We start from the raw sequence: 19194 nt of genomic DNA on the forward strand, positions 1-19194 counted from the left end.
TGACAATGCATTTGAATGACATTCTACTATTTGGTAATGAAGCTATGAATCCAGTTAGTAAATAGGAAATGTATAAAACTTTGAATACAATGCTGCTAACCTTATATGAAAGGAATATAATCACTACATGGTCATACACCTAATGAGTGACATGATAATGTGATAAATGCATAAATAGATAAAAAAACTTAATAAATATATTATTTAATGGATTCCTCTTAAATATTTAAAAGTAACCCACATAGAGATTCAGCTAAATGGAGCTACCTAAAGTGTAGGGTAGCTTTATCTTTCTTATCTTTGTATTCAAAGTTCTGTTAATATTTGAGGGGAAAAAAGTTAAAAGATCTGCAGGATCCCATTTCATGTTTATGTAAGAGTCTTATGTACAACTGTACCCACTTTTTTTTTTTCTACATCATTTATTGTGAGGTGATCAATGTTAAATAAAATATTAATCTTATCATCTGTTTCAATTCATGTCTTCTTGACCAATTCTTCATTTTTCCTTCCAACTGCACACCTTTGAGGCAATGAATTTTAACCATGACAGTTCTGGACTTGAATATTCATCTGCAGCTACCTATACGCTCATTATGTGCAGTTGTGCTCCTTGTGGTTTTATCACAGCCATTCTATGAGCAGTTTCTGGGAAACATCAGGATGACCTTCATTCACCTTCACCTCATAGGCTCTGCTGCACTTCGAAGAGCCCTGCAACTGGCCTTGAGACGCTGCCGCCCAGCCCCGCTTGGCCGACGGAGCCTCAGGAACCCTCACCCTTCGGTAGCCGCGCGGAAAAGCCAACTGTACCCACTTTTAAGTGAACCATGAAGAACTTACTTCAGAACTATTCTTAAAAACAGGTAATGGATTTCACGATTACTTTAAACAAATACTCTAAAAATGTGTCAGGCTTCAGAAACGCCTCAAAATTCACTGTTCCTTTTTATCTGAACACCAGACTTAAAACTATGAACTATATTTTTCTGTGAAAGTGAGCAGGTATTACCTATGGTAATAATTTGCAAATAAGAGTCTGCAAACAGGACTTAGGATAGTTTTAAAAGTGATAAACTTATTTAAGAAAAGAGGTAACAGCTTCTTATGGAAACAGTTGTTCCCATATTAAATTTTAAGTAACACCAAACTGGCAGTTTTTCTGTCTTTTTTTTTTCAGTTATTTTCACTTATGTATACCCGTAGTACCGTGTTGGAAGTTTGAGGTTGGGGGAAGGGAAAGATGTAATACATGGAGAATGTGGCCTTAAAATCCTCCTTCCCTTCAAATAAATTTTATCATAAAAGATTCAAGTTTTGGTGAACCGTCATTTAAAATTCATTTAAAATTAAGGGATAAATATATCCTATTTACCTCATCTTTAATGATTTTCATGAAAGGAAATATGACTCTCACATTAGTTGCTGTTCTTAAAAGCTGGTAGCACTGATCTACAAAAACTTGTTTTGAAGGATTAGACTTAAGCTGAAGTTTACTCCATATGAAAATCAACTCCCTGTAAATGAGAAAAAAAGAGAAATATCAAAAACACAGTTTATTCAAATACAGATATTAGGTATCTTTTGCTAGTTCTAGTAAGTACCCTGGCTGGAGTGTATACAAAGTGGGTGTAAATGGATATTATGTTAATCTCCAAGCTACTTCTGTTGCCTGGGTGGGACTAGTAGAAGCTGGGAAGAAAAGAGAGATCAGAAACTGTAACACAGTGTAAGGAATGAATCCTCATCATATGCTGACAAACCTGCATCTCTAGTACATGATAAATTCTAATCCCTGTGAACCAGTATTAATGACACTACTTTAAAAAAATAAACTTTGGTCTTTAATACCTACTTGTAAATTTAGAGATCAGTTTTATACACTTTCTGCAAAGAAATGTCATTATTTTTCATTTTCAATCTATGAAGATACCCAAAGTACTATAGGTTAAATTGTAAGGTATTATAGTGTGGACTCTGAAATTTTATGTTTAAAGTATTTCACAGGTAGATTCTTTTCTAAAATATGGCCACTATTACATAGACAAGGCAGGAGTTTGGGACAAAGGAAGTCATAAGATATAACTGGTATATTTAGATATCATATGCTAGTAAATTATAAATCTTTAAAATGTATTAAGTGACATAAAGCATCATAATCTAAAAAGTATTAAAATAACTGATGAAAATTTTTTAAGTGATTTACTGAGTAGTGTACTTTGAGCCTAACACATATAGCTATTAAGTCTAAGGATAGCTTGACTACTATCATGAAGGTGCACATTGTCTACTTAGACAATACAGAAAACACAAAAGAGAAAATGATAGCAAGGAACACAGAAGACGAAACCAAAATTCTACTTCCATTTCCTTCTGGTTATGTGGGTGTTCTTGAGTTTCAGTCCACAACCCCACTTTTTTTTGCATACATAAAATCTCACCAGTTTTCACACCTTGCTCTCAAATGTCTAGCTCTGGCTTCTCTCCCAATTTACATGCCTGGGTATTTCAATTCAAATTGCTGTCTATCACCAGAATCCACTAGGAATAAATAATACTCCCGCAAAACAGATTATCTTTTCCTAGGTCAGTCAATGACACTGAAGGTTACTCAAACCTGTTTGTTTCTAATCTATTTATTTCCCACAGCCTATGTATTTCAGTTATATTTTTGCCCACAACCATACCATGCTTTCTCAGTGCTACTACCTTAGCTCCTCTAATCTTACGTATGGACTTCTGCAGGGGTTGCTAAATGGACTTTCAAATGCTTTCATTCAGTGTATTCCATATGTCACGTACTATTAACAGCAACAAAAACATGGGTTTTGGGGTAGAAGGATAGGATTTTAATCCTGTGCACTCTTCGAGGTTAATTAGTTAATGTGCTCTGTTTATTCTCATTTTGTTTATGATAATTTACTGTACTTGGAAAGTACCTCATTTCTAAGATGAGCTTATCTTTCAAAGTCCTGATCACGTAACTTCTTCATGAATGCCTTCATGAATACCCCAAACTGAAGTGGTAACTACTTCAAAACAGATCTTATCTCTCTTGTTGATTTCATACCTTTCTTATAGTTTCTCATTGCTATTTTGTAGGTCCTATTCCCCCAACTATTACTCATTATAAATCTCAGTAACACATTATATAGGGGAAGTAGTGGCAAGAACATAAGACTGGGAATAAAAGAGTTCTTAAGAGAACATTATATCCTAACCAGTGTGATACTACCCAGTTCACAGTGAGCCACCTTTCTCTGGAAGTAGTCCTACTAAACAAGGTTGGAATTCCAGTAGCCATGCTTCCTATATGAACCTCCTCACCATCCTTAAGATACTAAGTCAGGGGTAGGAAACTGACCCCAGTTAGGCCAGAGTCCCTGGAATGTTCTCAGCTCTAAACTATGAAGCCTGGAGACTGCTGACTTTCCTTCTGATCTGCAACAGAAGAGAAGTCAGTCGCAGAGAAGAAAAATCAGTGTCCCTGCTAGCAGTTATATTTGGGGACCTACTATATCCCTGCCCGCCTTTTTTTGGTCATACCCCAGTATTTTTTCCATGCACTATACCTATTCCCTAAACTAATTAGACATAGGATGCTATCACTTGCAAACTGACTAGTATATATCCCAACTCCATTTTGTTACTACCTATGTGGCTTTTATCTCTTTTATCCATAGTTTTCTTATACATAAAAAGAATTGAGAGAGGTAAGTGAAAACACCTAGATAAAATGTCTAAATGTCTAGTATATATGTTTAATGTTTAATAAATGACTAATTTCCTATATTCTTTCCTTATTTTTATAGTCTTAGTACCAGGCTGTGAGATTTATGCAATAAGTATTTGGTAGTTAAGAAACTGGTAAAAAAAAATGTATTCCTAAATCCTAAGAGCATTTAGAGGGCGTCTCTTAAGAAATTATATTAAGGGAAATTGGAGACATAGAATGAGATGATGGTGGACACTCTAAATAAGGGGTATTTTATAAGCAAAGGGAAGAGATAGAAGGCAAGCACATTAACTGTTTAAGAAGACATGCCAGGGGTGCCTGGGTGGCTCAGTGGGTTAAGCCTCTGTCTTCGGCTCAGGTCATGATCTCGGGGTCCTGGAATCGAGCCCCGCATTGGGCGCTCTGCTCAGCGGGGAGCCTGCTTCCCTCTGCCCTCTGCCTGCCTCTCTGCCTACTTGTGATCTCTGTCAAATAAATAAAATCTTTAAAAAAAAAAAAAAAAAAGACATGCCATATCTCTGCAACTGATTTAAAGAGAAAAAATAAAAAATGATAGTTGGAAGTTATGGGAGAGTATTCCACTGCATTCAGTTTTACATAGATAGATATTTAACATATTAGAAATGTATATATTTATTCTCCAACTTGCTCCAAAAAATAAGCTGGAGACTCCTAATAGACATCTTTAGGGTACAATATTATTATTAGTTTTCTTTTTTGAAGAGGGAGATGTTATTTCCCCTTGTTTCTGTTAATTCAGATGAAACTTGGTGAATAAAATGTAATCTCAAGATCCTAGTAAATTTACCAGGAAAGGGCTACCAATATGGATTTTAGCTTTCTAGCAAGCAAAGCAGGTATCTCAGGATTTGGTTATGAAGCTCCATTTTGACTGAATTTACAAAGGGTTCTCAGGTTTTACTTATACAGTAGATTCTGAAGGAAAATAAACATCCTGAAAACTAGTGATAGTCTTCTTTGCTTATGAGCAAACACTGTTTATGAAGCTTATATTTTCTTTTCAAACAGAGGGTCCTTTAGAAAACACAGCACTTATATAGTGTACAAACACATTTCCCAGGTAGCTAACTACTAATAAAATCATCGACAAGTTGCAGAGAATGCAGGGTATAACAGGACCTCCAGTCACTCTTAAAACATAGATGCTTTTATATATATATATTTGATCTGTGTGTAGTAAGTAGTATTTAATAGAAGAAGCTGTGAGTTAGGCTGCCTGGGTATGAATCCTGGCTTCATTATTTACTAGTTGCATGGTTTGGACATAATAGTATTTACTCCATAAGATTACTGGAATAAAGAAGGAATGCATATACAAAGTATAGACTATAGTAAGCACTCAGTACATATGAGTAGCTGCTGTTATTATTACTAGTAGTTGCTGTCAGCAGTGGTGAGAGAAATGGGGTTGGTAACTTGCTCCACTGGCTTCATATAGAGCAAAACTGAGCTGTGGATCAGGTTCTGTCCACAGAGAGGGGAGATGAGGTTAAGCTGGTTTGTAGGGAAGGCCAAAATGAAATAGACCACACAGACCTTATAGGCTGGAAAGAATCCTGCTCTTCAATTATAGTAAGAAATCAATTTTTAGAAGCATGAAAAAAGGACCCTAACAATTCAGAAATACAGAGGAGAGGTAGAAGAAATAAGAGAGCTAGGAATCAGAACTCTGCCTACTCAGAAGGAAGGATAAAGGAACAGTTAGGCAGCTGGGAGTTGCATACCCAGCTTCTATTCTTAAAGGGTGCCAGTGGCAGGAAAGTTAGGCACTTTTCTATTTTTACAGAGTAAAATGGTTAGCCAAGAGAAGAAAATAGAGTATCTTCTTGGTCTGTTTGTTTTATATACTTGAGATTCCAATTTACTTACGAGTTTTTTAAAATGAAAAGGCTAAAGATAGCCCATTTAAATAGCTTAATATAGCCAGAATCAGAACATTCCTTTCCTCCTTTCCCCATAGGAAAAGATCTACTATAATAGTCATGACTATATTCTGTTTATAACTACATATCAAAAAATGATAATACTTTAGGGGCGCCTGGGTGGCTCAGTTGATTAAGTGCTCTGACTCTTGATTTTGGCCCAGGTCGTGATCTCAGGGTTGTGAGACTGAAACATGGGTTGGTGTGGAGCCTGCTTAAGATTCTATCTCTCCCTCTCCCCCCTTCTACCTCCCCCTCTCTAATAGATAGGAAGGAAGGAAGGAAGGAAAGGAAGAGTAAGACTTTAAAAACTATTTCAAATTATATGTCCTACCACTGTCTCCTGATCCCCTCTATTTGGAATTCTACTTGATATGGTAAACTTTTTAATACTAATTTGCATAATCAATTAAAAATATACTCCCCTAGAAGATAAGCCCACTAGTTTCTAGACCCTGTATTTCTGAGTCTGAATATTTTAATCTATGAAGTAAGTATATTAAATGTGTTTATCATTTAAATCCATCTTCAAGCTACTGTTTTAAATATTTAAGAATTTAGGTGGCGATGTAGGGAGACCCTGAACTCAGCTTCTCCAGGGACACACCAAATCTATACCCACTTATAGAGCAATTCCTCCTGAAGAACTGAGGAGTGACTGGACAACTTCTGCACAACAAAAGATAGGGAGACCACATAGAGATTATCAAGAAAAAGAGAGACATTTAACAAAGGGAACTACCACTCCCAACACTGTGCACTGCAGTGGGGAGTAGTACTGAGGGTCTGTGAACGGATTCATTTGCATGCACGTGCACCCACGCACACACACAGCTGCAGTTTAAAAGGGTAAGTAGAATATAAGGGATCTATCCCTAGAACTCTGCCAAACAGGAGATGGCTGGAACACTCTCTCTAGGTCAGTGAGGCTGTCAAGCACCACAGTTTACATTCCCCAACCACCTTGATAGCATGGATAGGTACATGGTCCAGGCACTCTACCACCTGTACCCATACCAGCCCCAACTGTCCCACTGGCAGCTCCAGTGTAGTGCCCACCAGCACACCTGTAGTCAGTGTTCACTATAGCTCCAGACTACTTGACAAGGTAACACAGGCACAAAGCACAAAGGAAATACTCCAGGCCCACACCACTACAGCTCCAGACAATTTGCCAGGGCACCCCTGGAGCACAGCATCCCAGGGCACCATAGTCCAACCTGCTTCTGCTCCAGCTGCCCCAGGAGGGCAACCCCCTACACAGAGTATCCCAGGACACCTCAGCCTGTACCCACTTTACCATCTGCTATCACCCTCAACACAGGAGAGCCCTGGGACTACCCTGCACCCTGCACTTCAGCTTCAGCTGTTCTGCCAGTGTACCTTCTGTGCAGAGAACCCAGCATCACCCCAGTCTATAGCCACTTCAGCTCCGCCCTTCCCACCAACATGACCCCAGTACACAGGGGGTCAGCCACAGCTCTAGCTAGCTAGCCAAAGACACCAGACACACACAATCTATACAAAAGATGACCAGACACCAGATCATTCCTTCAAGTGTAGAAGCAGCTGTTCCACCTAATTCATAGAAACAAAAACAGAATGTCAAGCAAATAAGGAGACAGAGGAATATGCTCCAAATGAAAGACCAAGGGAAAAAAAAAAACCTCAGAGAAAAAACTAAATGAAACAGATAAGTGATCTGACTGATAAAGAGTTCAAAGTAATAGTATAAATATGCTCACCAGACTGGAGAGAGGAGTGGATGAACTCAGTGAGAATTTCATCAAAGAAATAGAAAATATAAAAGAAGAACCAATCAGTGTTAAAAAGTACAAAAACTGAAGTGTAAAATACATTAGAGGGAATCAACAGATTAGTGAATGCAGAACAGAGCAGCAGTCTGAAAGACAGGATAATAGAAAGCACCCAAGCTGAATAGCAAAAAGAAGAGTTTTGAAAAACAAAGATAAGGGATGTCTTAGATAACACCAAGCAAACATTTACATTTTAGGAGTCCTAGAAGGAGGAGAGAAAGGGGCAGAGAACTTACATGAAGAAATAATAGCTAACAACATCCAGGTTCAGGAGGCACAGAGTATGAAACGACGAACCCAAGAAGGTCCACACCACTACACATAATAATTAAAATGTCAAAGAGGAAGATAAAAAAGTACAGTTCCTTACCCAGAACCATGCAATTAAAAGCTCTGAGAATAGGCAAGAAAACCTGCTTTAAATAACAAGCCCTCTGTGTGACTTTATGTTTACTAAAGTTTTTAAAGAGCTACTTGATACTAGTATGACAGATTTTAAATTCCTTAAGGTTGCTTAGTACATGTACCTATTTATGACTGTTTGTATAAATGGTGGGGTTGAGGAGCAATGGATGGGGTCAAAGAGTGCTAACGTATGACAGACCTGGTAGTCTGGGAACTAGTTATGAAAATGACAAATTTTCTTGAGGTAGAGAGTGTGGCTATCAGGAGAGTAGAGGGAAGCTATATAAACAAGCACTGGTAACTGAAATGTCTTCTTGTTAATGGTGCTTGGTGACTGTGGTTCACTAACTCTGTGAAGTAAACCTTGTTATGGTGATAGTTTTCAAAAACTATTGTAAGAAATAAACTAGACTGAAGCATAAAATGCAAAATGTATTTAAATTTGACTGATTCCTGAAAGACAAAAATTGCTGTTTTTAGGAGTATAGTATCCTTTTAAAGCCCAAGTATCTCTTGACTCACTATTCTGGGTAATTTTTATCACTACCAATCACTCTCAAACCAGTCTATAACTTTAACTTAACAAGCTGTAACCATCAGGTTAAACAATTTAAATAAACTAGCGGTTTATTTTATTTCTTAAATTTCTTATCTTCAGTGACATTAGTACTGGAATTTCTCTCTTCAGAAAAATAAACTTTAGATATAGACAATATCTAATGAAGGCTTTGTACGCTATTAAAATTTGCCACTAATATTAAGCTTACCTATTAAAGAGAAGGTTAATGAAAAATATGTATTTCAGAATTTAAAATTCAAAAGTACTGATCAAAAAAATGCCCATAGCTGGGGTGCCTGGGTGACTGACTAAGGTCCGACTCTTGATTTTGGCTCAGGTCATGATCTCAGATGAAAACTACAAAAGTAATAAATGAAATCAAAGAACTAAATAAATGGATAGCTATTCCATGTTTCCATGGGTAGGAAACTCAATGTTGAAGAATATTGAAGAACAAAGCAGGAGGACTGATGATACCCCACTTTTTTTAAAAAGCCAAAATAATAAAGACAATGTTGTATTGGTGAAAGAAAAGACTAATATATCAAGGGAACAGAACAGAGAGCCCAGAAACAGGCCCACATAAATAGAGTCAACTGATCTTTGATAAATGAGCAAAGGGAATACAATAGAAGTTGACCACAGTCTCATCAACAAATGGTGCTGGAACAACTGGACATCTACATACAAAAAAAAAAAAGGAATCTGGACACACACTTTATCCCTTTCACAAAGATTAAGTCAAAATGGATCACAGACCTAAAAATAAAATGCAAAACTATCAAACTCCCAGAAGATAATGTAAGAGAACACCTAGATGACCCTGGGTATGGAAGCCTTTTTAAAACATCACAGTCATGATCCACTAAAGAAATAATTGATAATCTAGACTCTGTTCAAAAATTAAAAAGAGAATTAAAAACAGGCCACAGATTGGGAGAAAATGTTTGCAAAAGACGTATCTGATAAAGGGCTACTATCCATAATAGAGAAAAAGACATTTCAAAACTCAGCGAAAAGAAAATTTATTAATAATCTGATTTAAAATGGGCCAAAAAAACTCAACACCTCACCAAAGAAGATATACAGATAATAAAAAACAAGCATATGAAAAGATGCTCCATATTGTGTATCATCAGGGAAATACAGATTAAAACAGGACGCCACTACACACCTATCAGAATGGCCAAATGCTGGAACACTGGCAACAGGATGAACAACAGAAAACTCATACATTGCTGGTGGGAATACAAAACAGTACAGCCACTTTGGAAGACAAGTTAGGCTTTTTCTTACAAAACTAAACCTGCTCTTATCACACATTTCAGTAATCATGCTCCTTGGTATTTACCCGAAGGATCTGAAAACTTATGTCCACACAAAAACCCGCACAAGGATATTTATAGCGGCTTTATTTGTTTGTAGTTGCCAAAACTTGGCAGCAACCAAGATGTCCTTCAGTAGCTGAATGTATGCATAAACTGTGGCACATCCAGACAATGGAGTATTATTCAGGGCTAAAAAGAAATGAGCTATCAAGCTATGAAAAGACATGGTGGAACCTTAAATGCATATTACTAAATGAAAAAAGTCAATCCCGTGAAGGCTATATACTGTATTATTCCAACTATATGATACTGTGGAAAAGGCAAAACAATGACAATAGTAAAAAGATCAGTGGTTTCCAGAGGTGAGGGAGGGGAAGGGAGATGAGAAATGAATAGGTCAAGCACAGAGGAATTTTGGGACAATGAAAATACTCTGTATATTAAAATGATGTATTTTATTATACATTTATCCAAACCCACAGATTATATAACACGAATGGTGAACTCGAAGATAAACTATGGACTTTGGGTGGTTATGATATACCACTGTAGGTTCATCCTTGATTTAAAAAAAAAGTAAAATATTATTCTGGTGAGTATCGTTTTTTGTTTTGTTTTTTGAGTAATGCTGATAATGGGGGAACTATGCATGGATGGGGATGGGGATATAATGAGAAATGTCAGTACTTCCCTCTCGATCTTGCTGTGAACCTAAAACAGCTCTAAAAAAATGTCTTAAAAAACTAACACTTCACATTTAATTTAAAATACAATTCTTTCATTATAATACATACTTTAAACATTTACACTGTCATTTACTGGTACATGGTCATTGTCTTTTTTAGGTCTTACAACGAACTGTTGTTTCAAGCACAGTAAATTTTTAAAAAGCGACTTTACATTTTCACATAACTTTTTGAAAAACAAAGTCAAGACTCGGCTAACCATTCTCCTTCTGTTCCCCATCTCAGTTTCTGTATTGGGAACACTTACCAGATACAGTACATATCTCCATTCTGGAGTTGTGGAATAAGAAAGGATTCACAGAGTTGCAAGGCTAACACAGTCTTGCCTTCTTTTTCAGTGTTACAGATGATATCAATCCCACTTTTACAATCAGTTTTCAATAAATGCTATAAAAGGAAAAGAAAAAGAAGTTCATATCATTAAAAATATCTAAAAAGCTAACTGCATTAAATGTGTAGAGTTAACATTCAGGAAAAAAATTAAATTTCTGGTTTTCTTCTACAAAGACAATGATGAATTACACAGAAATATTTTCATAGTTTCATTAGAGAACCTACAGTTTTATGACTATTTTTAATCTCATTAATGTCCACAGCTTGTAGATAAGTAAGTTCTATTATTAGGAAAAGATTAATTCTTTCATCTTAAAAAAAAAAAACAAAATACAGACAGGAGCATTTAATTTCTTAGTATTTAAAAGGCATAAAAATGTATCTTAAAAAGTGCTGAAAAAAAAGTGCTGAAAATTAACTGAAATTTTTATTAAAAATCCTTCTCAGTTTTTATTTAACCTCTTATCACAAGAAGCTCACCATGAATAATGCTTATTGATGAATGTTTTGTTAATTGCATCATTTGTTAATATCAGATTATCTAATTCAATAGGAGCTTAAAGAATGGTGCCAATGAGAACACGTCTAGATAATGTAATCTTAAAATCTCTGGTGTTACTGCAAAAGAAATTTAACAAGAAAGGGCTACTTTTCTTATTTTTGATAAGGTTAAAATAGTAATAGGCAAACATAATCTCAAACATTACCTCCCGGAATAGCTGATCTTCTACAGGTGACATAAACAGACATGTGAAGAGTGCTTGATGGAAGTACAAGTCTTTGCTGATTTCTGGGTGATTTATACAAGATTTAATAAGAGCCATTGCTTCAGGTATGCGTTCACAAGCAATTAGGTATCTGGCACGTAGTTCAAAGAACAGTGGATTTTCAGAACTTAAATATTTGTTCACTATATTAAAAAGAAAACAGAGTCTTTATTACTCTTAAGATTCTCAAAGTTGTCTGAAACTTTACCACTAACATGTGGTATCTAAGTAGATTAAGTAGTTATTTAATTAAATAGCATATTGCTTAGTAGGAGTTTATTTGTGACAAGAATACTCAGTTATATAATTGGAAAAACAGAAATAAGAGGAACACCAAAACAGTGCTTAAGAACTATTAACTTCTTTTCAGTCTAAAAAGTGAAAAAAATTTAAAAAGAAAATAAAATGAAATATTCTCTTTTCAGTTCACTAATATGTTAAAATGTTTCAGATAACATGGGGTCTGGAATTTCAAGTCTATTATGTACTTTTTTTTTACTGCCTAATATTTTCACGACTCTAAGATTAAAAGGCTGACTCCTATCATTAAAACCACATTGATTTAAATTAATTACAGAGAAAAGTAATTTGAATTAATGAAAATGTAATATATTTTATTACTTTTTAACAAAAAATTAGGTCAAAAGTAGTGCCAAATAGAACTGCTTATTAATATATGCTCATATGTCACTAAGAAAAATTACTAATTAATACTTTTTCTTTTACACAATTTAAAAATCTATAAACACCTTTTATCTATAATCTATAAACTAAGTTTATTTAGACCTAACAACAACCTATGACAGGTATCATATCGTAGTACTTCTTTAACAGATCACAAAACTGAGTCTCAGAGAGGTCAAATGACTTGCCCAAGGACAAAGAATAAGTGGTAGAACAGGAACAGGGATCCAAATTTCAAATCTAAAGTGTTTTTATTAGTTGTGATGTTTAATCATTAGCTCCTAAAATGCCTATGAGTAATGTTTTATTTGGGCTTCAACATTTGCCGTGCAGTTCTGTTTACTATACATGATATAAGCAGATAGTGATTTGTATAATTAATGCAAAGATAAACTTTGGACTGGTCTTTACCCTAAAAGTCACCAACTAGAGGAGAGTCATCCATATTTATCAGACTCTAGAGCAGCTTTTCCCAAAGTGAAGTATGTTAGTGAAGTATGAAAGTATGTACATAAGGTATGTACAAGTATGAAAGTATGTACATAAGGACTAGAAAGAGAGAGATGTCAAAAGCCCTTATACCAACCAACAACAGAAATGTTCCGGCTCTGTCAGAGAAACCTCAAAGCTACCCCAGAAGTCCAAACTTCTTCTCCTCTGTTCTCACTCCTTTTGAAACTCTGTCTCGCTCCTGTCTGCTCTGGCCACATTTCCCAGTCTCCTCATAGTTTTCCTCAGTCTGTTACCCTTGCCTTCCCTATATGGACTCTTAATACTTTTCCTCAATGGTCCAACTCTTTCTCTTCAGTTCCAACTTCCTCCCTCCTCAGGTTTTTATTCCTTTCAGAAACCCTCACATCATGTTCCAGTCTCCTTTGTATCCCCTGGATATTTACCACTAAACCAGTATCATATCTACCGTAGCCTCCTTATCCCACCACTTTGCACTACTTCTGGTCTTCTCTCTTTCTTCTTCTTCTCCCATGTTTCTGTCACAGTCCTCCACATTTGTATCTGGGGTTGGCTTGCTCTTAAGCTGCACAAGCATAGCCCCTTCTCCACTCAGCTGTATTCAAAGACCCCTACCCCCCCCAACCCTTAACCTGAGACAAATGGAAAGATCCTAACCTGCTTAGCATAAAATGTGATGTAGAGTAAGGTCCAGACCAAGGTCTGAATGGTTCCAAGGCTAGGGTCTTGTCTTTTCCCTCTGGCCATCTTATAATTGCACTTCATGGGCTCTCCACGCCTTCAAATGTTCTCCATACTTTTTTGCTTATACTACTGCTGAGTTTACATTCTAAGTTTGGTGACCAAAATGTTCTGGGGCTCAGGAATAATATGGCAAACATTTTTAAAAAGAATAAACTAGAAGTAATTGACAGAGCCTATTGTCTCAAAGGAAATTTTGGCCCACAGAAAATACTGAGGATCTAGGTTGAAGAGGAGGTAATGTCAAAGAAGTACGCAGGGCATTAAGGGGAACTTCCATTAATGGATGAAGTTTGGGAAATACTGCTCCAGAGTGTTTGGAATTGAAATTTACTTATTCATTCAAATAGTCAAGCATTCATTTAATGCACTCATCATGTGGTCATTCATTCAGTTAACAAATACTTATATTGAGCACCTACTCTGTCCCACCTACTCTGGGCTGGGTAGAGGATATGCAGTAGTGGTGATAAAAACTGGCAGAATTCAGCCCTCACAGAGTTTCCTGTATAAGGAAGATTCCATGTGCTTAAGCAGGGTGATTTTTTAAGGGTGTTTGTTCCTACTTAAATAATTTTTAAAATATAACAAGTGGCAAAAACAAATTATAAGTAACATCTGGATAGTAAAAGTGTTAACACTCTGAATTCCCATTAGAATAAACGGGAAACTACTGGAAATAAATGTACCTAATCTGGTGTCAAAGTCATTCTTGGGCCAGGTTAGTATAACAATTTAAACACACTTCATGTGAAAATACATTATTCACTATTAGAAGATAAAGAAAAATCACTATTACTGCTCTAATTAGAAATAAGTTGCGCTTGCTTCTCACAAATGTTGGTTTGGATTTTGAGTCTCCTGAAGTACCTATCTCCTGAGATGCTGGCTGGGCTTTAAGAACAGCTTGCAACACTGGATCTTCCCATGGGCCACCATCTCTAATGATTCGAGTCACCAGTTCCAGATTCACATTTCCATATCTGCGGAGGTGATTCTGGCATTCCTAGGAGAGAAAAATCATTTTGGCTTTGTGAATTTAAGGGGTTAAAAACTAAACTTGATCATCCTTGTCAATAAAATGACTGATGGTCAATGAGGCAGCTATTAAATTATAAAAGAGAAAGGGTTGCTATAGTAACCTAAGTAGGGTGTCAAAACCCCATCAGTACACAAATAGGCTTTAATGCCAAAGGTTACAGAGTTTTTACATAATTGGACTTAGAAAATCCAATTATAATAGGGATGAAGTGTAACCCAAGGGAAAAACTTAAGGGATGCATCATTTCTAGGAAAAGAATCAGGTTGCGAAATGTAAGGGAAAAAAACTTAGAGGATGCATCATTTCTAGGAAAAGAACCAGGTTGCAAAAACGTAAAACTGAAATGTTGAGTTAAACTTATGTGAGGGCTCTTAAAACGTCTGTTAACAATGGCAAGCAAGAGCCTGACTATAAAAAGGAGGTAGAGGGTCCCTGTGCAATACAGACTATGGCTGGCACGTAGACACAGGTCCCCTGCTCTGATCGCAAATGTATACTCTTAAGTTATGCTGGAAGACTGGAAGATGGAAAGTCTATTGCATTTTGTTGTGTTAGCAGATTTGTAGTCTTGGGATGAACAAATGGCAGACTGAAGGAATGAATCCAACCTATAATACAAAACTTTGCATTCATTTTATGATAAAGATGCACTGATAAATTGGGCATTGACTGATAATTTGTCTATACATTTTCTGGGATTTTTTTAAAAGATGTTTGAAATATTTTTAGAGAATCCATTATATTAGATTCGTGATTATATTATAAATTATGTAACAAGTTTAATTTGTAAACAAATCTTAATATTTAGGAGAACTTGGCCAACTGAATTTAAAAATATGACTTATTAGATTTAGATTTATAAAATTTAATTGTTTGATTATGCTTTTAAAATTCATTATACACCTTGGTTGTTGTTTTTGAAAATGTTTCAGGAAATTTAATTCGCTAATTTTAAAAGATTAACTGAAAACCTAGTGATGGTATGACTACATTTATTTTTTTTAAATGCATAAACTGGGCTTATAGCCTTAGAAAAGAATTAGATATTGAAATTGGCAATGTTAAAATTTGAATAAATTGCACATTACAACACAATTGCCAAAATTTCTGTGCTCAAAAAATCCCTCAGATGCTAAAAACATAGTAACAGTTACAAAGCAAAGCTTCAGTATAAAACAATAAAACATTACAAATCTTACTTATAACATAAATAATCAGGCTACATATTCGAAGTGGCATAAACACTTTGCTTTTATATGTCATGTTCTTTCATCATTTGAATGTTACAAAGTGGTACCTACATGCCACTTTTTATTCCTTGTTAAACTACACAAGAAGAGCTTTTATTTGTTTTATAAGACAATAAGGCAGTAGAAGAAATAACAAGTTTCAAGATAAAGAATCATTTAGTCAAAGAAGTCAAAGGATCATTAAGTCATAACATGAAAGTAAGTTTATCTTCTAAAAGTTTATCTTCTAGAGTATTTCCAAATTAAAATGAGCAAGCAAGCAAGCAAACAAAAACTGTGTAAGTAATGGGCAAGTTACTTAACCTCTCTGTGCTCCTTCAGTTAACTCATCTGCAGAACATATACTAGAAACACCTACTTCACAGGATTGTTGTGAGGTTTAAATATAAAGTACTGAAAAGTGCTTAGTACAGTGCCTGGCACATAGTAAGCACTTAATAGTATTTCTTCTAGTATTTTTTAACAACTTGGATGAATAATTTATCTCAGCATTCCCAAATGCCTTAGCATAAAATTATTTTCTGCATTTCCATGTGTCAGCACATTATAGTATTCATAAAAATAAGGTGTAAAGTTTTTGAGCAGCAATGATATGTTTTAAACACATGGAACATAGTAAAAATCTGTGGTAACAATTTATAATTTAAAATAATCATCAATTTCAAACCTAAAGGTAAACAAACTTCTAAATTACTCTAGACACACATACTGCTACCCTAAAATTCAACTACTGTTAAGCTGGTTTTGGGTCCAATAAAAGCACAAGAGATAAGTTGAGCGGGATGCTAGCCCTGTATCACTGCTGAGCTTTAGCTTTGCTTCTGAGCTCTTGGACAACCCATCTTTCTAGCTGTCTTACAGTAGGTAAGGTACCAGTCATACAACCATTAGCACTGTGGGACCTATACCTGGACTTGGGCTACATCAAGATATGGTACAATAGATCTATTGCTAATTTCCTAAATATGGCTGAAAAGTAAGAAATACTTGGAGGTCTTGTTAAAAAAAACAGATTACCAGGCACCAATTCAAACATTCTAAATCAAAATTTCTAGAGGAAAGCCCTGATAAACTGTGTATTTAATAAGCCCCACCCCATAGTCAACTTTGGCATACTTTTTGTACCTACATTTAGAGTATATTTTCATAAATGCTAATACTAGAAATTATACACTTGTACTCCTATCAACCCTTCTATTAAAAATCGGTCAATTAGCTTAAGTTCATTTTTCTAAGATAAAGATTATAAGGTAGAGTTTTGTTTCTTTGTGTACGTGCACCATAAGTCAAGTGCACCATATTTTGGAGACCACTTTTATAAGAAATAGCTCTGGATAGGAAAGAGGGATGAAATGAAGATTTCATTTTGGTGTATTTAAAAAGACATGGAATAAAAGAGAACAAGTAAGTCTGTATCTATCTTTTGGCTCCACAATCCTTAAATAATATGGTGGCTTCTATGGATGAAATGTAATTTAAAAGCCTTGAAAGTAAAAAAAGGAAGCACTTAAATCACTGTAGAATTCATAACTTATCTTTCCTATATATACATATTATATATTTTTTAGAATGTTTAATTAAAAACTTGCACCTATGTATTAACCTAATCCTTTATTTAGCCTTCTATTGTTGATATCCACCACAAAGTGCTAAACGTAATTCCCTCAGAAACTTCCTTTCAACTTTGTGTTTTTGCCAAAGGTAGAGAGAAAACACAACTCCTTCCCTGACTCTTTTCAGAATCTATTGCTTAATGTATGGGCTTAATGTTTTGTTCAGAAGAATTTTCTTACCTGAACTTTTTGCCTCTTTAGAACTGGCACCAGTTGTCTGGCCATACCATATACCTGATCTGAACTCTTCTCTGGCAGTTTATGGTGATTAAATTCTTTTTTTTTTTTTTAATAGCATAAAATTCTTAATGCCCCAACTTCATAATTAAGGAACTCTGGATGTACCTTCCTAACTCATTCACATAGTGTATATTAATCCTTTCCTCCAGCTTCATCTCATCCATGTCTCTTAGATTCATCATGCACTATCTTGCTTACACTTTTTCTCATTATCATTCTCTTTCTCCTTCAACTTCCTATAAACCGTATCTAAACCTTCCCATAAACCATTCTAAATCCTTTCCTATCCTCTCATAGTCCTACTTTTCCCTGAGAAGCCTCTACTAGCTACCTCAATCCATAATAAACTTAATTCCTTCTCTTGCAGTACTGAAAATGAGTACCAGTCCACTCGTCTAGTATTTATCATGTAAAAGGAGGCCCTGAATTATGAAAGGTTGTCATCTCACTTCTTAGGTAATTAAAAGCTTCTTCAAACAGAGCCAAGAAAGGAAAGGTATACCAGAGAAGATATATTCTCAATAATTAACTTTTTAATTAAAATAGGGTTTTATGGAATCCATGGAATCAGAAGCACTATGCAGTATTTATCTTATTTTGAATGAAATGCAGGTTCCAGAGTAAATTATAGAATACCATGTCAAATTCATTCATAAAATAAGCTATTATAGCAAATCAAAGCAAAAATATTTTAAAAAGGTCTTCAATGTAGTCAATGTTGTAGAAACAGAGCTTTTAAAATAAAGTAAAATCTTTACAATACTTGGAAATAAGATGTGATCATCTTTTATTTATCACACTGTCATTGGTTATCTTATGGCAAAGCATTTCAAAAAGCTGCAAAATTTAAAGATGTTATAGTTTTCTTTCAGCAAAAGACAATATCACACATGTGGTGTTCTTTTCTGTGATAAGTTCCTAAGGAATATTTACATATTTTTAAAAAAAATAATCATTCTGAGTTTGCCCATATAAAGAAGACAGTGTAACAGTGGAAAGGTTACTGCTTTTTGAAAGAAAGTTCTTTTTTTTTTTAATATTTTATTTATTTATTTGACAGAGAGAGGTCATGGAGAAAATGATTTTAAATGAATGTTTGGAAGTTGTCTGCATTTTTACATGTTTGCTGTTACCAAAAATCAGCATGTCACCTATGTTTGTATGTGACTTTAAAAAACTTACACTAGAATTTTTAATTAAAAAACCTTTCAACTGCAGCATTTTAATAGGTTTTCAATTCATATTTTAAAAATGGTATCAAGAAAACACTGATTTCCATAACAACAGAAATTTACTAGTCACATTTCAACAACTCTAAATTTGGTGGAAGGAATTTAAAACTGAGTATCATAGTTTACAAGATTTTGTTTAGATCTACCAAAAGGTGTCTTTTTCACCTATGACAGCTATTAAAACCAATCAGAGTAAACTGAACCAAAATCAGATTGAATTATTATATGACCAAGTGTCAAAATTTTTCAAAATAAAACATATTCAGGGGCGCCTGGGTGGCTCAGTG

At 35.1% G+C, this 19194-nt stretch overlaps 1 protein-coding gene across 1 annotated transcript in view; it reads right to left on the reverse strand.

Moving 5' to 3' along the window:
• Positions 1 to 19194, reverse strand: part of ZNF654 (zinc finger protein 654) — an 86513-nt gene that overhangs the window by 8414 nt on the left and 58905 nt on the right. Inside the window, exons 4-7 of the mRNA XM_046001624.1 lie at positions 14401 to 14536; positions 11575 to 11777; positions 10782 to 10921; positions 1376 to 1517 (exon numbers count right to left, since the gene is read on the reverse strand). Coding sequence (XP_045857580.1) covers positions 1376 to 1517; positions 10782 to 10921; positions 11575 to 11777; positions 14401 to 14536 — 621 coding nt within the window. The remainder of the gene's footprint in view (positions 1 to 1375; positions 1518 to 10781; positions 10922 to 11574; positions 11778 to 14400; positions 14537 to 19194) is intronic.

The sequence above is a fragment of the Meles meles genome, chromosome 4 (genome assembly GCF_922984935.1).
Source record: "Meles meles chromosome 4, mMelMel3.1 paternal haplotype, whole genome shotgun sequence".
NCBI lineage: Eukaryota > Metazoa > Chordata > Mammalia > Carnivora > Mustelidae > Meles > Meles meles.